This window comes from Sarcophilus harrisii, chromosome 1 (assembly GCF_902635505.1).
Source record: "Sarcophilus harrisii chromosome 1, mSarHar1.11, whole genome shotgun sequence".
Lineage (NCBI taxonomy): Eukaryota > Metazoa > Chordata > Mammalia > Dasyuromorphia > Dasyuridae > Sarcophilus > Sarcophilus harrisii.
Genome location: NC_045426.1, coordinates 79,824,926 through 79,848,377, shown reverse-complemented (window position 1 = coordinate 79,848,377; position 23,452 = coordinate 79,824,926). Strand labels below are relative to the sequence as shown.

Here is a 23,452-nt window from a genome sequence, read left to right as displayed (position 1 = left end):
TGCTTACTTGGTGATTGTATATGTCCTTCCCATCACTCTCAGCTTCATCTTGTCATTTTTGTAGGGACTGCAGTACAAATTCTGGTAAAACTGACCTGGGGAAAACCATCAAAGGATGTGTCAGATGAAGTGGTGATGAAACCCCAATAAAGAAAGAGAAATAGAAACAAGAGATCCAAAAACACAGAAAAAAGTGAAAAAACAAAAATACAGAAACAGAGGCAGAAAGAGTAAGAAATAGACAGAAAAAATCCAGAAACAGAGAAAGACAAAAAGAAAAAGAATGAAATGGAAAGGAAGGAGAGACAAAGAAGGATGTAGATGGAGAGACAGGGAGTAACAGAGAGGAAGAAATCAACAGATGGACAAAGAGGGAGAAAAATAATTCAGTCAGTGATATAAAGAATGAAGTAGTTCAAAGAGCAAGCTCAAGTACCAGCTTAAAAAGGCAAGTGTTTACAAAGTGGAGGGGGAAGGCGCGAGGAGGTTGGGAGAAATGAACAGGAAAAGATGATGTTTAGGGAAGGGGATGATATAAGATGAACATAGGAGTAGGCAAAGATATATGTGTATGAGAGGTGGAAAAGTTGATCACAGTAGTCAGGGAGGCATGAGGGTCTATAAACAAGGTCCAAGCTATACTGAGAAGCTCACCAACTTTGCTAGAGAATCTAAAGAGAGGGTAGGGGGACTATTCATAGTGGTGGAAGCCTTTTAAATGGGCACAATTAGGGAATTAGGAGTAGTCAGAGGGATAAAGGAAATGATCATGGTCAGGGAATGAGGTCAATGAAAGATTACAAAGGGAGAATGAAGTAAGGGTGTAGGCTGAATAGAGGGTGATGGCTGATCCTAGGAATGCTCTGAAGTAAGGAGAGAGTTCAGAGGAGGAGATATTCATAGAGGCAGACAGTCAAAAGGGGAATGGTCACAAAAGAGCATACTCAGGAGGTAAGAGAACATGGAGCTGATTAAAGATATTGTTGGTTAGAGACCCATAGAGATCTGTGGATAGAGTCCAGCTCATACCAAGGATCCCACTGACTTTATGAGAAAAGTAAATTGGATTCTGCACAAAGAGATGGAGCCCATGGGTGAAATGACTCAAAGAAACCAGACCGATGGTGACCTTTTCTGGGGCAGTAAGGAGCAAGACACTATTTTCCATGGTTATCTTCAGTCTGTGAAAAAAAGCAAGACATGAATAGGGTAGAAGGAAGATCCAAGAGCATAATTCAAAGTCTGGAGACCAGTAATCAGAATGAGATTTCCTGCCTTTCTAGGATAAGAAAAGTAGATTTTGTATAATAATAAACCTCACTAAAAACTCAACCAATATCCATGATTCTTGGAGAAGCCTCCAGATCCTGTGCATGGGAATGTAGATCATCCTGTCAAGCTAAAATTGCTACCTATTTACTATCTTCCAATTTTCCCTTCAAATGTAGCCACCATTAACCCCAGGCTTCACTACTATTACTACTACTAATTACTATAACTATACTACTATAATTACTATTATTATATTTACTACTACTACTACTAATATTACTATATTAATACTACTACTATTATTTCTATACCACTATGGCAGCTACTACTACTACTACTACTATTACTATTACTGGTATTTCTAACTCCTCCTCACCCCCAATCCTGATTTGAGTTTGAGAAGTGTATGTGTAAGAAACAGATCACTGGATTTGAAGTCAGGAGATCTACGTTTAATTTTTGTTTGACATGTATGAATTGTGTTACTTTGAGCAAGCTACAGCTTCTCTGTGGTGCCAGTTTCCCCATCTACAAAATGGGGATTATCTACCAAAATAGGCATAGTTCATGGTGAGATGAAAACTTCTGGTGAACTTTAAAAAGCTTTGTAATAAAAGATACAAGAAGCCTTAGTAAGAGTTACTTAAACAGAAAAATAAGTAGCTAGACAAACTTTTTCATTCTAAACTGGATGGAGAAAACCCATCCTTTGCCCTCAATAATGCTATTTAACATAAACCATGATATAATCAGGACCTAGAATTCCATTCTCCAACCACTCCCTCCTCCACCATTGGATTCTAGTCTCCAACTTTGCTGCTAATTCAGTCTGTGACTTTGGGTTAGTCCTTTCACTTTTCTGAGTCTGAGATGCCTTCCTTTTAAAAGGGGAGTTAAATTGAATGATCTCTAAAATATCATCCAGCTTCAAATCTATAATCCTGTGAACTTTCCATCATAGACATTGAGTAAAGGCTATTATTATTAATATTATTATTATTAATCAGGCTCTTCTCTAGAGCAAGAAACATCAGCTGAGATGGGAGCAAGAAGAGAGAAGTCCAATCAAGAACTCCAATCCAGGGTACTGGGCTAGTGGCCAGCTAGACTTACCCAAGAAACCCCAAGAAGAATGTCTTCTGCCACTGATAAGAGTCACTTTTTCTATGTTGACCATTACCACGAATCACTGTGATGCTGTCCTGGGTCACATATATCTGTATTTCAAGAGTTCTGTAACTCACTTGAAACCAGGAAAATGTATCCAGAAAGTCCTTATAAAGGCTAGTCACTTCAATGCCTAGAAACCCATGAGATCAAAGAGGTTAACAACAAGACTCAAGGCAGCAACAAGTCACCTTTTTGAGGAAGTGCAGTCTTCTCAAGGAGCCTTTCTCCATCAAGATTCTCTTAACAAATTCATCTACCTGGCTCAAACCTAATCACCCCTGCTTGGACTTTGCCACAATTTAATTTGTCTTTTTAGCTCAAGTCCTTCCCCTTTACAATATAATCTTCATACATCTATGGGAGCAATGGAGAGAGCACAGCTCATGGAGCCCAGAAAAACTGAGTTAAAATTCTGCCTCTGACACTGGCTTATTGTCATTTAGATGTCATTAAGATGACATTGTCAGGATAGAGTTAATATATATAAAGCACTTTGTACACTGAAAAACACTATAGAAATACTATTATAATAATTATAATTGCTCTATTATACATTATATACTACCAAACTAATTTCCAGGTAGTACAAATCTCACCTTATCACTGACCTAGGCAATATACTCCAATGGTTATTATGTCTGGTACCTAATACAGACTCTTCCATTTGATATTTAAAGCCTTTCACAACATGGCCTTAATCTTCTTTTCAACCTTATCCTATTTCATCCCCACTGTGGTCCAGCTAAACTGACTTTTTCGCTGTTCCTTACTCAGCACAATGTATCCTGTGTTCTTGCCTTGGATTGACTGTCTCCCATGTCCCATCCTCCTCTCCATCTCTCAGAATCCTACTTTTCCTTCACGTTTCATTTCATAGTGCTTGATCCTCCTAATCACTCTGTATCTATCTTGTTAAAATATAGGTGCATGACATCTTTCCCAGTTACACCATAAGATCTTTGATGACAAGATTATTTTCACTTCTATCTTTGTATCCCCAGCACTGAGCACATTCCCTGGTACATACTCTTTAACAAAAACTTGTTAACTGATTGATTAAAGCCTCGTGGGATTAACTCCACCCACTCTCATCTAGGCCCTTTAACGCAGTCCTTCAACTGTGACAATCCACAGTCTTAAGTTAAAATCTTGAAGCTTTTCCAGCATTTTTGTCTTTTTTTCCCAGTAGACAAGAAGCTCCCTGATTGAAGTGTAAGGATGCTTTCTTAAGTTAAAAGTTCCTTTCTAAATATTCTTATGTTCTTAGTCGTTTGTTAAACCATGTTGTGGGAGAGACAGGGAGAAAGAGATCCTAGCCCTCCCTATGGGAGCTTCCAGTCTGAGAGAACAGAAGGAACAATTCCAAGACTTGCACTCAAGAAGCTCCAAGGTGAGAGACAGAGGAGGAACAGTCTTTAAGTCCTATACTTAGGGAGCAATTCGGCCAAGGGAGATAAGACTCAACCATAGGGAACAAAGAAAAATACTATGTTTTTTTCATATTCAGTGGAGAGGATATGATAAAAACCAAAATTATAGAAAGGGTGTGTGTGTGTGTGTGTGTGTGTGTGTGTGTGTGGAGGGTGGGTTACCTTGTATTGGATCAGAGATCAGGGTTAATGGCCTTAAGGATGATCCCTTGATATCCACACACAAAACCTCTTTGTAGTTTTCTGGCGAAATCAGTGACAAAATGAAGTGAGGGGCCCTTTCCATTGACTCCGAAGATTTTTCCAGAGGAACAGAGGATGGAGATATTGAAATCCCTATTGACAGAGATTTAGTAGTCCTTGGAACAGAAATAATGATGAAAACAACTCAAATTAATGTAGATTAAATATACAAAACACTGGCCACAATAATCCTGTAAGGTAGAAAGATAGGGACTAAAGCTATGATATTATTGGTATAGAGAACTCCCAGATGAGGAAACTCCCTCCACCAATGTAGGAACTCCACCAATTTTTAGTCTTACAGAGTTGCCCAGAGCAGTGAAAGGTAAAGATGCTTTCCCAGGATCACACAGACGGTATGAGTCAGAGATGTGATTTGAATGCAGACTTTTGGAGCTCTCTATTCACTATGCCATTTTGCCCCTCTCAGGGCAAATATAGAATATTAATTTTTGTTTGACTTGTATGAATTGTGTTACTTTGAGCAAGTTACAACCTGTCTGGGTACCAGTTTCCCCATCTACAAAATGGGAATGATCTACCAAAATGCGCATTATATATATATATATATATATATATATATATACACACACACACAGGTAGAACATATATTATTATTTCTGCTTTTCTTCTGAGCTGCAGAGAGGTTAATGATTTGCCAAGTCATATACCATAGCAAAGTTTTGAACCAGATCTTATAATTCTATCCTTTACTCTATTGAACCATATAATTCACTCTAGTTAGAATCTTGTCTCCCCCAGGCTAGGGGCAGAGTTGCTGGGACAGAAGTAAAGGGGGCAAACAGTTTGTCTCTTATATGAAATATGAGTCTCTTTGCATCAAAAGGAAGAAAATCATGATTGGCTAATCAAGCAAGCCAATCATGTTTCTGGGATAGTTAAACGACTGGAAGAATTTTAGCAATGGCCAGTCCAGCAATGAAACAAACAAATAATAGGACTCCAAGATAAAGGACACCCAGGGGAGACAGACACTTACACCTCCTTCCTGGATTGCCCAGGAATCATTTTATTTCCCATTACCAATTCTAGTGATGAGGTACAAGTTTTGATCCCCTCAGGCACACTACCTGGTAAGACAGTTTCTAGAGAAGACAACCGGGGCTCTAGAGGGAGAAAAAGGGATAATAACCAATTATGTATACATTCTATATTATTATACACATTATATTATACATTACACATATGTAAATAGCCCAGCAGTAAAGCAATCAAATCATGGAGGACTGAAGGATCAAGAGCTTCTTGTGGAAGCAGACACTTAGTACCTGTGCCAGGTATTAGCAAGGGATTGGGGGTAGTGAGTCCAGAGGGAGTTACATCCCACCTCCCTCATTTGTTGATATCAGACTGGACCAGTAGCAGACAATACAGTCAAAGGACATACAAGGACAAACATGGACACAAAATATAGACATCTAAGCCATTTCTAGGAGTGTAATTCCCTTGTGACAGAGTATACTGGCTTTGGGTACTAGAAAGGGCCTATCCCTTAGATCCTAGCAGAGAGCTACAAAAGGGAAGCTCATAGGATTCTACAAAGGAAGAGAAAGACATCCAATAACAAAGAGTTATGAGTTATCCCTCTGTCACATGTTCTCTACATGTGTGCCTCACTTTATTTGTATTTAAGATCATTCTTCCCAGGGATCCTGTGTGTGCATTAGAATGTTCTCCTGGTTAGGTGGAAATCCTTGGCACCAATTATTTTTTCCATAATTTCTCAATAAATCTCTTTTCTTAACATTAATGTAGTCCGCCTGACTGAGACTGATTGATCATAGGGAAGGACATACCAGTAGGGGCTTAGGAGCTACAATACTATATAAACTCCTAAGAACTATAAGAATAGTAATCAACTTGGAAGTCTGACCTGAAAGTACAAATGATGAGGGTGGGGAGAGACCCCAGAGGAGCTTGCTGCACCAGTAAATGTCAGAGTCAAGATTTGTGCTTTTTTCTATAGACTTAATGCTTTTTGTACTACACTTTAGTGGAAGGAGGTAAGAGAAGGAAAAGAGGCAAAATCTGTCTGGGGAAAACCTAGAACCTAGGAAAGTGATCCTAACAGAGTTCCTTCCCCAGAAGCCTGTCCTAGATCTTCTTTTCCAGAGCATGGGAAAAAAGGGAGCAGAAAGAACTATACATTAGTTAGTCTGGCTTCCTAGGGATGGTTTAGCTAGCTTCAGGTAGGATTTCTCCCAACATCTCTTCAATCATTTCCACAAAGTCCTCACCCAATCAGGTGGCCTCCTGCAAACCAGCTGGTGTCTTACCCAGTTCAGCTGGCTCCTGGGAAACGATCTTCCTTCTTCTAAATTTTATTCTGCCTGCAGGGAGATGACTAGGAGTCAAAAAATCTTGGCTCTTTGTAATCACTCGCCTTGGCCAGATCTTCCTCCCTACTACTAACTCGCTGTCTGAGCTTGGCTGAATTACTCCCCATTCCTGACCCTTAGTTTTCTTATGTGTTTAATGGGAAAAATGATCTGCATGGTTCTACCAGAAAAGCTTCACCTAAGGAGATGGTGATTTAGAAGCTCTAGAGAGAGAAGAAAGAGGATTCCAATCCAGTTCCCTCCAAGGAAAAAGAGAAAGGTTCAGGTATGACACTTATGCAAAGTTGGAGCCTTAGAAGAGTTGTACACTTTATTGAAGGGCCCAGCTTCTTAAACTGTGGGTTACAATACCATATGGGTCTTGTAACTGAATGTGGGAGTTATGAAATTATGATTTATTATCAGCAAATGTTTGGTCAGTATACCTATTTTACACCTATATACCCAAGGTCATGTAAATATTTATTGGGCAAAAAGTGAAGGTGAGTAGAGGAATTCAGTCTATGGTTGGGATCAGGGATCTGGATCTGGAATGGGGACATGTCTTATTACCATATTAGGATATATTAGGATTAAGTTAAAATTCAAGGCTGAGATTGTCATAAATATATAATCTCTTATATGCTTTCTTGAAATAGAAATTTATTATTACACATTCTGAATCTTCCCTGATGTTCTGCCGGACCCATGGCAATATTTTGTTTTGTTTTTTAACTTTCTTTTTCTATTTTTTTCTTATTGTATTGAGTTTTAAATAAATAGATATACAATGAAAAATAAACACAAAAAAACATTGAGGCTGGGGAGAAAGATCAGGTTGGGCCAAGTTTAGAAATAAGTATGAATTTGACCACTGATGGTGCCATTTGGAAATGGGATCAGCGCTTAGTCTGGGGCTAGATAGAGGAATGGGAATTAGGGCTCAGTATGTTTTCTGGGCAGATAGGTGACACAGTGGATAGAGCACTGCACCTGGAGTCAGAAAGATCTGAATTCAAATGCAGTTTCAGATACTTATCTGCTGAGTGACTTTTGGTAAAACACTTAACCCCTATTTGCTTTAGTTCCTCATCTATAAAATGGAGACACATTGGAGAAGGAAATGGCAAATCACTCTGGGATCTTTACCAAGAAAATCCATGGAGTTATGGAGAGTCAGTCATAACTGAATGACTGACCAATCACAATGGCCTGAGAGCAAGGGGCTCAATCTGTAGCTGACAATGTATATATAATATGTATATATAATATGGGAGTGAAGTGAGGGATCAGTTTGGAGCCAGAAGGCAGGGAACAGAACTCAATATTTGGTTGGAATTAGGGCTTTGGATCTGACAAAATCTAGGATTCTTAACCTGGGGTGTGTAAACATATTTATAAAAAAATTATTCTTATAATTGTGTTTCGATACAATTGATTTTCTTTGTAATCTTGGTATTTTATTTTATGGATTTCAGGGAAGGGAAGGGAATGAACATTCCTATAGTACCTATATTAATTTCATTTGATTTTCACGATTACCTTGTGAGGTAGAGGCTATTATTATGCTCATTTTATAGATGAGGAAATTGAGGCAAACAGTTTAAGGTCTACACAGTATTACCAAGATCACACAGCTAGTGAATAGCTGAGGCCACATTTAAACTTAAATCTTCTTGATTCCAGGTTCATTATCCCATGGGTCCCTTAGCTATCAGGAATTCATCAGATCTCTAGAACTCTGACACAAACAAGGCCAAATGCCTTTTTGGGGCTTAATTGACAAGATATGTGAGCAAAGTCCCTGAGGTCAGAGCGTAGTATCAGAGCTCAGTCTGGGGAAAAGTCTGAATTTAGGACAGTCAGATTTGCAGAAATCCAAACTTTACCTGTTCTTGTTGGTTGTTCTATTTTCACCTTTCCATGATCTGAAAACAAGGAGAGAGACATCAACACTTAGCTAAGAACTTCTGACCCCATGAGTCCCCATGAAGTTTCCCATAAGCAAATAGAATGACTGAACCCTCAGAGAAAACGAGGTCCCCAGTCATATATCAAAGAGGTTTGATGAAGTTGGCTTAGGCAAAAAAGGATGAGGTTTGACACTAAATGATGGGGTCAGGATAGCAATTCCCAGTTCAAAATACAAGGCACAATGTGAAAGGCACATCTGACACATTCACAAGGACTTTCTCCTTGCTAAAAGATAATTTTATTTACAAGAAGAGGTTACAGACAAAATGAAGGAGCAAAATAAATATCAGAAGTGGTAAATATGAACTAGATTTGGGAGAGAATATAGTTATCAAAGAAAGGGTTTTTAACAATTAACAATGGAAAAGACAAGCTCCCTAGTAAAACTCACAATTAACCGAGAGAAAAGGAATACAACATAGCTTTGATTTAGTACCCTAAAAGAGTTAGTTAGCTGGGGCAGTTGGTACGAACCTTCCCTCAGCCCCTATCCTAAAGCCTGGGGCACAGTTTCCCACAAAAATTCACAGGGTCAGTGGGGAGAGTGGGCATAAATGTAAGGTACCACAATGCTGAGACATACATGTAGAGGAAATGTAAAGCTCACAATTTTTGGTCACTGGAAGCCCTTGCTTGAGTTTATATCTAGTATTCTTTTATGATTTCAGAGGGTCCATACTCTTTAAAGCTCCTTCCTCTTCCCACCAAGTGGCTTTCTTTCTCTATATGCATTTGTTCTTAGCATGTCTTTGGGGTATTTCTTTCTTATAGCTGGGAGCATTGTTTCTTACTGGTAAAGTCTCTAAGGAGTCATTGTGCTGGGGAAGACAGGGGAAGAAGGAAGGATAACCAAAACATTCTTTCTTTTCATCAAGAACATTCTCTGTCATAGACCTGGCTCCAATTCTCAAGCTGAAATCCTCCAGATTTCAGAACCTGTTAGACTCTCCAGTGTGAGACTACTTTGCTATTGGACTGATTTCTGTTGAAATTCTTCCAGTTATTTAAAATCCTCAAAGGCCTGGTAGGCGCATTTGATCAAACAATTGGTTATGCCCTTCTTGACCAATCAAAGAGGCTGACAACTTACAGAGAAATCATAGGTTATAAGCTATTGTGCTCATACATTTTAAACTCTCTCATGTCTTTATACTGATTATATTACATTAATTGAAGTGCAGTATGGAACAGCCTTCTTACACTCCAACCTGAATTAAACATTTATTGTCTTTAGCAAATCTACTGGAATGCTTTTGGCAAAGTTCGCAATCCCAAATTCTGAGTATCTCTAGTGATTTAGAGAATTTCAAGCATTGTCCTTTTTCCACTGCCTTGTAATAAATAATCCAAAGGAAATTCTAGGTGACATAGTTCATGGACCAATCTGGAAATTAAATTTCTTCCAAATTTGTGAATATATGGTGACACAATTTAATAAATGGGTATGATTTTTCAAAATTCTTATAGGTTATTGACTATCTTGGCATTTATAATAGGCTTTTCCAAGCCAAAAACAATTAATGGAAGAAAAAGCTCCTTGAGGACAGGGGCTGTCTTTACCTTTTTTATAACCCCTTTTTCTAAAAACTAGTTGAGACTACTGAACAATAATTAATGAGAGTTAGTGGGAGTGGGAGGTTTATTTTTATTTATTTATTTATGTTAAATAAATTTGTTATTTATTATCCATGAAAAGAATATATTAGCTAAAGCAAAGATATCTTTTTATTTTGAGTACCCTCTAGTGTTACACAATCCTCATAAAAATTACAAATTTATAGTTGAAAAGACTAGTAGACAACCTTATATATCTATTACCTAAATGAAAAATGGCACATGTATATTGTGTGCTATAGTAATATTAACAGATAATGGGCTTCATTCCAAAATACTCTTCCCAGGAACACTGATTATTCTTTCAAATATAAAAGATCATTATTTAACTAATGCAACTATTTGAACTTGAGTATTTATTTATTTTTTTATGGAGAACTTTTTTTTTATTTTATTTTTTTTATTATGATAACTTTTTATTGACAGAACCCATGCCAGGATAATTTTTTACAACATTATCCCTTGCACTCACTTCTGTTCCGATTTTCCCCCCGTTCTTCCTACATCCCCTCCCCTAGATGGCAAGCAGTTCTATACATGTTAAATATGTCACAGTATATCCTATATACAATATATGTGTGCAGAACCAAACAGTTCTCTTGTTGCACAGGGAGAATTGGATTCAGAAGGTAAAAATAACCCGGGAAGAAAAACAAAAATGCAAACAGTTTACATTCATTACCCAGTGTTCTTTCTTTGGGTGTAGCTGCTTCTGTCCATCATTGCTCAGTTAAAACTGAGTTAGATCTTCTCTTTGTCAAAGAAATCCACTTCCATCAGAATACATCCTCATACAGTATCGTTGTTGGGGTATATAATGATCTCCTGGTTCTGCTCATTTCACTTAGCATCAATTCATGTAAGTCTCTCCAAGCCTCTCTGTATTCATCCTGCTGGTCATTTGTTACAGAAAAATAATATTCCATACCACAATTTATCCAACCATTCTCCAATTGATGGGCATACATTCATTTTCCAGTTTCTAGCCACTACAAACAGGGCTGCCACAAACATTTTGGTACATACAGGTCCCTTTCCCTTCTTTAGTATCTCTTTGGGGTATAAGCCCAGGATCAAAGGGTATGCACAGTTTGATAACTATTTGGGCATAATTCCAGATTGCTCTCCAGAATGGTTGGATTCATTCACAGGGAGTGGGAGGTTTATGAAACCCCAAGAAATCTTAAAATTACTTAGGAATAGGACTCCGAAGTGAAAAATAGTTAACCCCATTCCTGACTATGTAATCCACCATTACTAGTGGAAAGTAGCAGTCAGACCAGTTTCTTTATGATAGCCTTTGCTTAAACTGAGTGTCTGAATACTTCAGCACTAATGCCCATAAGTATGCCATTAGAAGTATAGAGGCCAGGAGTCATATGGATTTTTGCTTGCCTAAAATAATGATGCCTATCAGTTTACTTAAAGCATACTATGTTGGCTCATAAATCTTGTTTTTCTCCTTTTATCTTCTTATTTACTTTTTAACCTACTTTTTACTTACTAGACAATATATTTTGTTTCAGATACTTATGGACTCAACATTCATAAGGTAATGTTTGTCTACTATGCCACAAAATCGAGAAATCCATCTCTAATGCTTAATCTCTTTTTAGGATCCATATTTTCCTTTAGGACTTTTTTCTAGTTTGATTTTCTTTTTAAGTTAAACTGGGTTTGGGGGGGGTTGTTTGTTTTTTGTTTTCCTGGTGAGGGGTGAATTAGGAGCTCCGTTTGGATTGTTCAGTAGTCTCAATTAGCTTTTAGAAAAAGGGTATTGACTAAGGTGGTACTTTAAGAACATTTGGAACATTTTCCTCCCAAAGTCTTATACATACTCTCCCACAAGAACAGACACAATTGGAGTGGAGAAGGAAGAGTGAAGTTAAACTTAGAGTGTGCTGGTCATAGGGGCTTTTGCAGACACAGATAGGCTGTACAAATTGAAAAATGATATCTGTGAAGTTTTATCCTTATTTATTTCGAAGTATGGAAGAAAGTTAGTTTCCAGAGCTATTCATGAATTGTATCACCTAGACTTTCAGAAAAACTTCTAGCATAAGGCACTAGAAAAAAACAAACAATGCTTGAACATTCCTAAATCAGTAGGATTTAGGACTATGGAATTTACCCAAAGCACCCTAATTGATTTACTAAGGACAACAAATATTTAACTAAGTGGGGAGTTTCCACTCCAATCTCAACTGCTGTAAATATGTAAGGTCCAGACTTCTTGACTGAATCAGTAAAAGATATTGTTTGGTCATCTGATCACCTGGTTGACTCTTTCTGACCCCATATTCAAGTCTGTGAACTTGGCAAAGATACTGCCATTTCCTTCCTCAGTGTGCCCTCATTTTACAGATGAAGAGTTGAAACAAATAGGGATAAACAATTTGCCCAGGATCAAATAATTAGTGAGTCTGAGGCCATCTTTGAATTCAGATCACCCTTTAGCTATGTGTGTTATCTAAATTTGAGCTTACCATTCCCAAGATCCTTGTGTGTGTGCAAGGGAAGAACATTCAAAAAGGGACTATTTTGTATCTGCTATATCTTCTCAGCAAATATTCCTTTTGAAAAAGCTAATTGATATCAGCTGGTAGATTGATCTGGAGGAGCACATCAGATGGGAGCTCATGGACAATTTTATTAGAAACCTCAACTGCTTTAGAATTCTGAAGAGAGGAAGAGTCAGTTACCTTTTGGAGCCTCAATCTACCAGCACTAGTGGGAATTGGGGAAGTAACTCTGGAAGAGGAGTTAGGCTCATAACATCATAGACGTTGGAATTATAAGGTACCTTAAAGGTCATTGAGCCCAACTCTCTGATTTTACAGATGATAGCACTGAGAGGCACAAAGAATTGAATATGCTCATGATCACATATCTAGTAAGGATCTGAGGAAGGCTATGAATCTGGGTCTCTTTGCCTCTAACTCAGGTGTTTTCCAACTATATCATAATACCTTAGCTCCCAGAGCCAGGAAATACTCCATGTACTACTCACCTATTTCCACAGGCTTCACAGCCACCTGGGACTGGCCCTGGCCCTTAGGTGGGTTGACTACCATGTATGTAAGAGGAGTGACAAAGCTGAAATTGAGGGAAAGGTCCAGAGCTCTGTCCTCCAAACTCTGCTGTTTAAGACCCGAGGCTGAAACACTGAAAATCAGATATATTAGCTCTTAACCTGAAGAGCTTCCAATTCCTTCCCTCCGTGCTCACCCAAAGTATCCCAGGTTCAGAGTTTAAGGAACAAAGCTAACCCTCCCCCTTCCCAAATTGTCCAGGATATGACAAATTTAACTCTATATAGTTGGGTGTATGTGATTTCAGGTGAAAGAATTTTTTCCTTAGTCTTTCATAGATGGCTATACTTACCCACATGATAAAGTCACACAGACATGGGTCACTCACGCTTTCTCCAGCAGCTGCTGGATGGTCAAATATGCCCACAGGCGCTCCATGAAATTGTGGGAAGTGTACTTTGGGTCCTGGAAGACTTTTTCCTTGTTCATAATATTCACTTCTGTTTGGAAGTTGACATCCTGGGTGTTCTGGACAGGGAAGACATGAACTTAAGCCAAGTATTTGCCTGAGGGCTCATCCCAGGATATAGGATCCCTGATAAAGGACCAGCACCAAACTGAGCCTAAACCACTCCATGTTATATCTCATGCTTGTGCTGATGGCTGGTTGATCTTATTTCATCATTTGGAGTTTATTATAAAATATAAAACATTGGGCAGATAGTTTTCATAGAATCATAGGATTGAGAGCTAGAAAAGAACATCAGATTCTCTATTCCGACTCCCTTTCTTTTTCTCTCTTTTTTATATTTGAGGAAACTAAGATAAAATGACTCACCAAGGTTGCACACATGGTAAGTAACAGTCAGCTCTCTAGCATTTATTAAGTGCTTATCATATGCCAGGCATTGTGCCAAGTGCTGAAGATACAAAGAAAAGAAAACAAGACTAAGTTTCTTTTCCCATTGCAAAACAGACCTGTTTCTTCAGATATTAAACTGAATATAAACATCACTGCTTTCTTTTCTTTTTTTTCTGTTCCTCTCCTCCTTTCCATGAGACCATTACCATTGCCTTTTAATATATTTCTCCTGACTCTTCCAAACACTAATAGATTTTGAGCAAAATCTTACTCAGAAGTCCTTTAACACCATCAAGTTCATAATTCTTTGCTCTTGCTCTTTCCTCCTTCATTTTAATAAAGCCCTATAAGTTCTTTCTTTTGTTCTGACTTGCTCTTTTACTGCCTTCCACCCTGCTTTCTCTCTCCTCTGTCCTCCCCCAAAAGTCTCAGTCAGCTGGCTATATAAATTCTAGTGCACTTAAGATTCAGAGAATCAATCTTGAGTCAAATCCAATTCTCTTGGGCAAGTGCTGCCTTTTAAGCCCTAGACTTTGATATCCACACCTCTGTTCTTATCACCTCCAGCCCTGATAGATCACATTGAGCTGGCCAATGTGACTTCTCAGGTTGGTTTAGACTTGGCCCATCCTCCTCAAATTTCAACCTGATCTCAACATTCTCTCCTGGTCATTGACATAGTCATACATGAAGATTTTGGAGATTTGTCCAGCCTGGCAAGTTCCCATCATAAGTATCTTAAATGTATCTTAAAGATCCTAATCAAGGCAGTCTGAGCATATTATGGTCGCTTTAACTATTAATATCACAGTTTTTAATCGTCCTTTTTGCCTTCTTAAGATTCTCGAGACCTATGGTAGTTATCAAAGTTCTTCCTAAAATTTGGCACCCAAAACTAAACCTAATGCCTTACTTGCAATAGGCTTTTAGTATATTTTTGTTGAATTCAATTGGATTGAACATGATATTCCTGTGGAGTGTGGTGGCTCCTATCACTAAGAAGAGGAAGGCTGGTTGATCCCTTGAGTTCTGGAGTTCTAAGAAGAGCTAAAACCGTTTGGATGTCCAATTAAGTCCAACACCAGTATGGCAAGTCATCTGGGAACAGAGGGCCACCAGGCTGCCTAAGGAGGAGTCAACTGGTCCAGCTCAGAAAAAAACAACCTTTTACACGGATCAGTATTGGGCTCAGACCCATGAGTGGCCAGTGTATTTTGATCCTTGGCAAGAAAGAGAGATCCAGTCTCAAAAGAAAAAAAAATGAACACAATACCCCAAATATGATCTGGGCAAAGCAGAGGACAACAGGACTATGAACTCTCTCTCATTCAGGTTGTGATTTCTACAAATGCGGCATTAGATAAAATTAACTTTTTTTCTGATTATTTCAAATTAAAAACACCTATCTGGTTCTTTTCAAAATGTTTTTTTTTTTTTTTTTTTTTTTTTTGTAAATTGATTTCACACATTCTACTTGCTATTCCTCATCCATTATACTCTAACTCCCACCTTCATACTTTTGCCCTATGTCTACAATGCTCTGTTCTAGCTTCTATCTTTAGGATATTTGTTGTTGTTGTTAAGGCAATTGGGGTTAAGTGACTTGCTCAGGGTCATACAGCTAGGAAGTGTTAAGTGTATTATTTGAACTCAGGTCCTCCTAAATTCAGGGCTGGGGCTCCACTGCACCACCTAGCTGCCCTTTATCTTTTGGATTTTTTAAAGGTCAGCTTATATTCCACCTATTTTAGGAGAGCTTTCTTGATTCTCTCCAGTTATTAGTATTCTCCCTATCCCCAACCACATCTGCATAGAAACTCTGTACATGTCTCCACCAAGAAATAACTTTCTATTTACTTTATCTATATTATAAATTTACTTCTCCATGTGCTGTTTTTTCCTGTTGAAGGTAGGACTGTTTCTTTTTTTTGCATCCTCAGTGCCTAGGAAGGTCCTTGATCCCTAGTAGGCAACATGTAATTGCTTATTGATCTGAATTGAACTGAATTCACAGGAAGGTTTGTCTAGGTCTGGTATCTTCATTCTGTCCTTGTTCTATACAGGAGAGAGCTCTCAGGCCAAAGAGAGCTGCTCTGCCTATTAAAGAATTACTGGGTCTCACTCACCGACTGGCCCCTGACTTGGGCTGACAGCAGGTCCAGCACTTGGGACCTCAGCTTCCCAGCCACCACTAGCTCAGAGTCTTTGAAGAAGACCCTGAAGCTGTCCTGTGTGAGCTGCTCCACAGCATCATCTGGGTAGTGGAACTCCACCTTGGTCAGCAGTGGGTTGGCCACTTCCTGGTAAAAGTCCTTTGGGGGAAGGGGAGGGCAAAATGAAATATGGTGGATAGAGCAGTTGTCTGGGACCTAGAGTACTTTAGAGGTGGAATGCAACTCTCTCACTGGAAATAAGGGCAAAGTGAAACTCAAAGTGGGGACAAGATATGTCTAGGTCAATCAGGAATTGAGGGACAGGTTCTAATCAAGATGCTGGGAGTTCCCCCTCCCACATATAGAGGGTATCCATATGATAGTCTTCCCCCATGGGATCCCAAAGCCTGGGCTCTAGTACTTGGAGCTGCAGGTCAGAATCTGAGTCATCATAGATGCGCCGGGCTACCCCGCCATTGTCCAGGGCCAGCTTCTCCAGAAAGGCATAGTTGATATTAAAGCCAAATCCCAGGCAATAGAAGTGGTATCGACCATTCATGAGTGCCTTCACATTCTCCTGAATTTTCTGCAGTTTTGTCTCTCCTGTGGCACCATAAACCAGGGAAAAGACAGAGGGAAGAGAAAGAAAAAGACAGAGACAGAGACAGAGACACACAGAGAGAGACAGAGACACGGAGATATAGAGACACAGAGAAAGACAGTGAGAGAGACAGAGGACACACAGAGAGAAAGACAGAAGACAGAGAAAGAGAGAGAGAGAGAGAGAGAGAGAGAGAGAGAGAGAGAGAGAGAGAGAGAAACATAAAGAGAGAAGTAGGTAGGACATTTCTTGAGTGCTTATTATAGGCCATGAACTATGCAAATAGAAGGAAATATCAATTATCCATTCAATAGTTAAATATCAAAGAAGACAATAGAATTGTAGCATGTGAGAGCTTGGTGGGACCTCAGGGACCACATATTTCAGCCTCCATCTGTATGGGAATATCTTCACCCCAACCCTCACCAGTTATGGAGTCCAGGAATCATACAGTGAAGCTGGGGCTCCCACGGGCAAAATATTTACTAAAGGTCACATAGACAATTGGTGGCAGAGATTTGACTGGAAACCTGGAATTCCTGGCTCCTGGTTAAGTACCTCTGAGGAGCTCCCATTCCAAGCTCTACCTACTCTTGCCTGAGGCCATCTATGACCTCTCAAGCCCACAGTGATAGCTCCATTCTGGGGTTTCCTGCAGAGTTTAACAATAGAACCACATATCCCAGGCCTTCTGTTTGTTGCCAAGTGCATCATGTTCCCCAACTTGGGTTGGAAAATTCCAGTGTCAGAGTCTATTTATGTTCCTCCTTGCCTTTTCTATATTGTAATCTCTTTGAGGACAGGTCTAGGATCTGTACCACTTCTGTTTTCCCCAAACTATCGTCCTCCTCTCCTGGGAAAAGGTCCCCAACACAAAAGCCCCCAGAACACACCCACACCAGAAGAAGTTGACAACCAAACAGAAAAAGTCCTCCCCACTGCCACCTCACCCTCAGTGGGATCTCCATCTGTGAGCAGGATGACCATGGACACACTCCCTGCTGGCAGCTGCTGCTTCCTGTCACTCTCATCTAGCATCCTCACAGCAATCAGGATGGCTTCATTGATGTTAGTTGCTAGGAAGAAAAATCTTTTCAAACCTGCCCCAGTTTAGGTGCCAACTGAAATATGTGGAGGGTGAGAAGCCTGGGAGGAAAAGAGGGATGGAGGCTTGTACAGGGGCAGAGTGAAAGATCAAATAAGGTAGGGGCCAAGCAAAAAGGAAAGGAAACTAGAAACTGGGGTCAGAAAGGGAGGAGGAGCAAGGGCCCGGACCAGGTTAAAGAAGTATAGCTGTTAATTTTTTAGGACCATCAAATGTAAGCCTGCATCAATGAAAGTTGAAGTTCATATCTGGATTCTGTACAAATCGGTCAATATGGCCTAGCTTGAGACCTTAAATTCCAAGTGTGGGTTTTGGGGATGGAGAGTATATTGATTTATTATCTTTTTAGTAATGTGAGGACATGGGTCAGGAGACCACTGGGATTGGGGATGAGGAAATACCAATCTTCTTTTCAATAGGTCCTGTTTTTGACTCTTCAGCAACCCTCATTTAAAAAGCGATGCTAGGATCCCTTGAGGTGCTGGCCCGCACTCACCACCCAGAGCTGGGGTATTAGAAAGAAATGTCTTGGCTGATTCCAGGTGCTCTTTTGAGGCTTGAAGCAGCATTGGCTTCCACTGGATCACTCGTCCACTGAAGGCAACCAAGTTGAAGTGATCCTCTGGGTTGAGATCATCCAGGATCTTTACTAGGGCTGCCCTGGTCTGGGAGGGTAGGGAAGAAGAGAGTTTCAGGAAGTGAGGAAAGGGGTTAGGAAGAGTTTCAGGGAGCCAAAATGTAGGGAGGAAGTTTAGGGGACAGAGAGGGGATATAAAGAGAGAATCAAAGGCAAAGATGATGGATGTTGGGAAGCCTTAGGAGAAAAGGAAGTGGTCCAGAGAAGAGGATGGGAAGGGAATAAGCCCTTATGTAACACCTAATATGTGCCGGGTACTGTGCTAAGAGATGTAATATTTCACAAATATCTCATTTGATCCTCATAACAACTCTAGAAGGTAGTAACTATTATTATTCCCACTTTACAATTGAAGAAACTGAGGCAAACAGTAGTTAAGTAACTTGCTTCCTGCTAATAAGTGTCTGAGGACAAATACTAGGTCTTTCTGACTTCATGCCTAATGCTCTATCCATTGTGCCAACAGCTGCTTTCACACTATCTCTATGGTAGAGATGGCAGGAAACTGAATCATAGATAGAAAGGTAAGAATGAAAGTGCTCAAGAAGAAGGGGAAAGAGAAAGAAGGAGATTTAGCATGAAGGGGTGCTCAAGGGACAAGTGGAGATGGGATAGAATGCTTGGGAAATAGAATATGGGGCTAGAGGATGTTAGTCCTTTCCATCTGGCTCATTCCTTGATAAATCATGGGAAAGTAAAAGGGATGCCCTGGAGTAGGAGCTGATAGAGTGAGAACGTGAGGAAAATAGAAGGTTAGAGGTATGGCCTATAATGAATTTGGGTCCCTTCCTCCTAAAGCGATAAACAATTCTTTTTTCTTCCCATTCTCACATGCTTCCAGAACACTGTCTGACCTTCTTAATTTTCCTGCCAGCCATGGATCCACTCTTGTCAATCACAAAGACCACATTCTTGGACAGTGTAGACAGGTGCGCTGGGGCAAAATGATGCACGAAGTATCCATTCTCGATCTGCAGCATGGGGACAGATTTGGGTCAGAACTGCCCTCCCCATACCCATTTTTGCTATCCTGGCAAGAAGCAGTGGCTCCACCTCCTATTTCCTTCCTCCCATTGGCCAATAAAGCACAGGATCCTTAAACTCAGTGAATTAGCCCTTTCTATCTCCTCCTTGTACTCTGCCCTTTCTTTCACCTCAGAGTAGGAACCCCCTATCCTCACGCCCAACTCCTCTCCAAACCTATCCATCTTCCAATGCCCATCCCAAAGCCTGTCTACTGAGCAAGGCTTTCCCTGATCATAGCTCACATGTTTATGACCTTAAACTTGAAGACACCTTTCCTCTACAGACATGTAGCATAAGGGGCATGGTTCCCATTTTACAATCCAAGAAATAAAAACTAAGGGATTTCTTGAAGATACAGGGTAGGGTTGAAAAGTGTTCATGCCAAATCTAAGACAAGAAGCTTTGTCTCTGTGTCCCAAATTCCTCTCCTGAGTCTTTCCCCACTGCATACTTTCACTCACTCTGTCAGAAAGCACACGTTATGTGTCCCATAAATCTTACTTCCTGCAGGCCTTTTTCCTAGTGTCCCCTTCTTTTATTCCTTTCCTCTGAGACTACCTCCATTTACAAGTACTGTATATACACATTGCATGCATCTTATATATATATACATTTGTATATATTTATACACATTGTGTCATATATATGCATTATACACATCTCACATATACATATGTATATATACATATATATACATTGTGTCATATATATTATGTCTCATCATCAGGGCTTCTTAAACTTTTTCCATTCATGACTTCTTTTTATCTGAGAAATTTTTATATAATATCAGGTATATAGGTATTCAAGTCATATATTTACTGATAATAAATCATAATTTCATGACCCCCATATTCATTTACAAAACCCCATATAGTGTTACAATCCAGTTTAAGAAGCTAGGATATATATTATACCATATAACGTACAAATATATAATGTGTTATATATTACATACAAATCTAATATGAAATTACATTTTAAATATGTTAAAATTACATATTTAATTACTTAAATATGTTACATGTTATAAAATTATATAATTCTAAATATATTATGTTGTATGTTGTCATCCCTATTAGAAGGTGAGTTTGTTGAAGGTAAGAATTGTGTTTTTTGACTTTAGCTCTGAGGATGATTCCCAGTTAAGTGCTTAATAAATATCTGTTTCCTAAGCTATTACCAAATTCCTGCCCTCAAGGAACTCAATGGATTATTGTGATTTAAGAAGACTTGTTGATGAAATATGTCTCCCACTAATGAGTAAAGAGGTAGTACACAATGGTACAGAATAAGGCATACATCTTTAGACATGGCCAAAGTGTTGATCTTCTCTGTAATTATTTATTATGAAAAAAGTTTCTATTGGGAGGAGGTGTGTTGATGGAAAGTGATAATGATAAGCAAGCAAGCAAAGAACAAGACAAACACAAAAAAACAATATTCTTGGGACAGCTGGGTGGTACAGTGGATAGAACCCCAGCCCTATTTGGACTCAAACACTCACTATGTGACCCTGGGCAAGTCACTTAACTTCAATCACCTTGCCAAAATAAATAAATAAATAAAGACCTTCCCCACCAAAAAGTCAAAATATGCTATTTTTTAAAAGAAAGAATTCAGCTGAAGGGTATGAGATGGGAAAAAGGCAGTATAGTAGAAGTAGAAAATGACAGGAATACAAATAACTTTAGCACCAAAGACAGTGTAGGATGTCAGTCTAGAGACACATATTCATCAGTCTTCCTGTTTAAGCTGACAGTGTCTGGTTCGGCTCCCATCTACCCTTGGGGCATCTCAGCCTTCCTGTGAAGTTGGATACTTACAGAGACTTATTGTAAAAGAGGCATTTACATAATAATATGTGGGTGCTTATGGTTAGCATATGCTCAGTGTGCTGTAGTGATGTAATCATACTAGAGTTAGCACATGCTCATTGTGCTGTGGTGATGTAATTTTACTAAGGTATTTAGGGCTGAGAGATCTTGAAATAAATGGACTCCATATTTGACCATCCACATGGGTCTCTGCCTCATCACTCCTCTGGTAAGACCAAGGACTCAGGCTGGTCCAGAGATCCTCCAAAGAGCTAGTCTGGACGGTATATTTTGGCACACTAGAACCAGGCACTTAATAAATGCTTCTTAATTGGTTGATTGGATTGAATGCAAGGTAGCTCAAAGGAAGCCAATGTTTGTCTTGGACAGCACCTTAATTATAGCACTTTGAGTATAGATCAAAAAAAAAATTGATTCTCTCAAGGATTTAAAATTTTTAAATTCTATCAAAAGAGATGACATATACAAGCATAAACAAAGTAAATCCAACAAACACATTGCTGTTTGTCTGCACCATTTGCAGTTAGAATGTAAGGTATTATGGATCTCAGATGTGAGATTCTGCTAGAACGGAGGACTGAGGTCCAAAAACATTATCTCCCTCAAAGCGAAAAATGGACACAAATTCAAAAAGAGCACAGAAGATCAGCAGCAGATAGGATTGGTCTCTCCTTTATGAAGAGATGAAGAGGAAGAAAAACAAGAAAGAAATGAGTTCCTGGGACCTTACTGAGACAAATTCTGGATTGAGCTGGCAGTCCCTTAGCCTCCTAGTGCCCACCAATTAACCTGAGCAGAAGCATCCAGTTCATACTTCATTTCAACTTGATTCATAGATTGGGCACTTAATCACAAAATATAAGAATATAAGAACTGAAAGGGTTTTTAGCCACTATGTAGTAAACCCTTCATTACACAGAAGACAAAACAGAAGCCAAGATATGTAAGCAATAAAGTTCATGTACACAATGATGTCCTGTATCTCTCAGACTACTTCTCCGAGGGCAGGGTCCTAGATGGCACAGCCTGTGTCTCCTTCACAATGCTGCTAAGCACAGAACTAGGTACACAAGGGAGGGCCAATGTTTCCTCTTGGATTGATTTCCCAAAAGTTTACAGCATTGCTAAAATCAAAGGATAGAAGGGCTTGGCAGCTGCTTTCTTCCTACAAGGTGCCCAAAGCCCATCTTTCTCATTGCCAGGCCCTTTCACCTGGATGTCCCCTGCAGCACTGGTTCGGTCCACATCATAACGAACGATGAAGTTACCATCCAGTATCGTGTCTGGCTTCCCTGGCTCCTCTTGCTGCTGGGCCAGAGATGGCTTGAACACAATGTGAGCCTGCAGGAGGAGAAGCTGAGAAATTAGCTGAAAAGGCAGAAGATATTCTGGGTTCTGTCAGTGGTCTAAGAGTTGGGGAAGCCGGAATAATCCATCTTCAGCAATGCCCAGAGACTTCTAAAAGAGAGGCTTACCTGTCAGATATTGGTTCATCAGATTCTCCAGATCCTTACTTTGAGGTTGAAGAATTATGTGAATGGAAGTGGAAACAATGGCGAACAAGAAGGCCCAAGAGAGGGCATATGGGGCACAGATGCCAGGGAGAAGCCCTTGGGAACATCTGCCTAGGAGCCAAGCTACAGGATATGGGGAGGAGGAGTGTGAGTCACCTACATGATGAGTAGTGGTGGTAAAATTGGAACGTAAACAACTTACTAGGAATAACCTTCATTGCTGCTCTAACATGAATTAGGAAAAGAGACAATAATAATAATTCCTGCTCTTCCTCACGGGGGACCTGAATATATTAGACTCTACCATGGTAAACAAGCAAAGCTGTCTGTGACTGACAGCTTACAATTTCACCTAGTGATTAGACTGGGACAAAGGATGTGACAGCCTGGGATAAAAGAGGGGGCAATCCTCTTCTACCTCAATACGTCTCTAAATCATTCACTTAACATCTACAATTGTTTTTTGGTTATGTCCAGTGCTTCAATAGTATCCAAATCCCTCAATGGAATGGCCAAACCCCTAGTACGCTCTGTGTGTACATGGGTCTGAAAACTGACTGCACTGACCTGCCCCATTCCATCTCCTGCCTTGTACCTCATTGCCTCCTGACTCTATAATGACTTAGACTTCAGCCCAAACTCTGC

The 23,452-nt window shown here is 39.6% G+C and overlaps 1 protein-coding gene across 4 annotated transcripts in view; it reads right to left on the bottom strand.

Moving 5' to 3' along the window:
- Positions 1 to 23,452, bottom strand: part of LOC100928439 (inter-alpha-trypsin inhibitor heavy chain H4) — a 36,308-nt gene that overhangs the window by 6,676 nt on the left and 6,180 nt on the right. For 2 of the 4 annotated variants that reach the window (XM_031957535.1, XM_031957539.1), the window contains 15 exons: positions 22,506 to 22,634; positions 19,287 to 19,403; positions 18,292 to 18,460; positions 17,641 to 17,766; positions 16,511 to 16,692; positions 16,063 to 16,248; positions 13,463 to 13,602; positions 13,053 to 13,207; positions 8,344 to 8,382; positions 6,413 to 6,466; positions 5,207 to 5,242; positions 4,035 to 4,208; positions 2,386 to 2,572; positions 1,030 to 1,181; positions 8 to 95 (listed from right to left, as the gene is read on the bottom strand). In XM_031957535.1, coding sequence (XP_031813395.1) covers positions 8 to 95; positions 1,030 to 1,181; positions 2,386 to 2,572; positions 4,035 to 4,208; positions 5,207 to 5,242; positions 6,413 to 6,466; positions 8,344 to 8,382; positions 13,053 to 13,207; positions 13,463 to 13,602; positions 16,063 to 16,248; positions 16,511 to 16,692; positions 17,641 to 17,766; positions 18,292 to 18,460; positions 19,287 to 19,403; positions 22,506 to 22,634 — 1,934 coding nt within the window. Of the gene's footprint in view, positions 1 to 7; positions 96 to 1,029; positions 1,182 to 2,385; positions 2,573 to 4,034; positions 4,209 to 5,206; positions 5,243 to 6,412; positions 6,467 to 8,343; positions 8,383 to 13,052; positions 13,208 to 13,462; positions 13,603 to 16,062; positions 16,249 to 16,510; positions 16,693 to 17,640; positions 17,767 to 18,291; positions 18,461 to 19,286; positions 19,404 to 22,505; positions 22,635 to 23,452 lie in introns of those variants that run through there. The other 2 variants (XM_031957543.1, XM_031957551.1) reach the window with 2 other exon arrangements.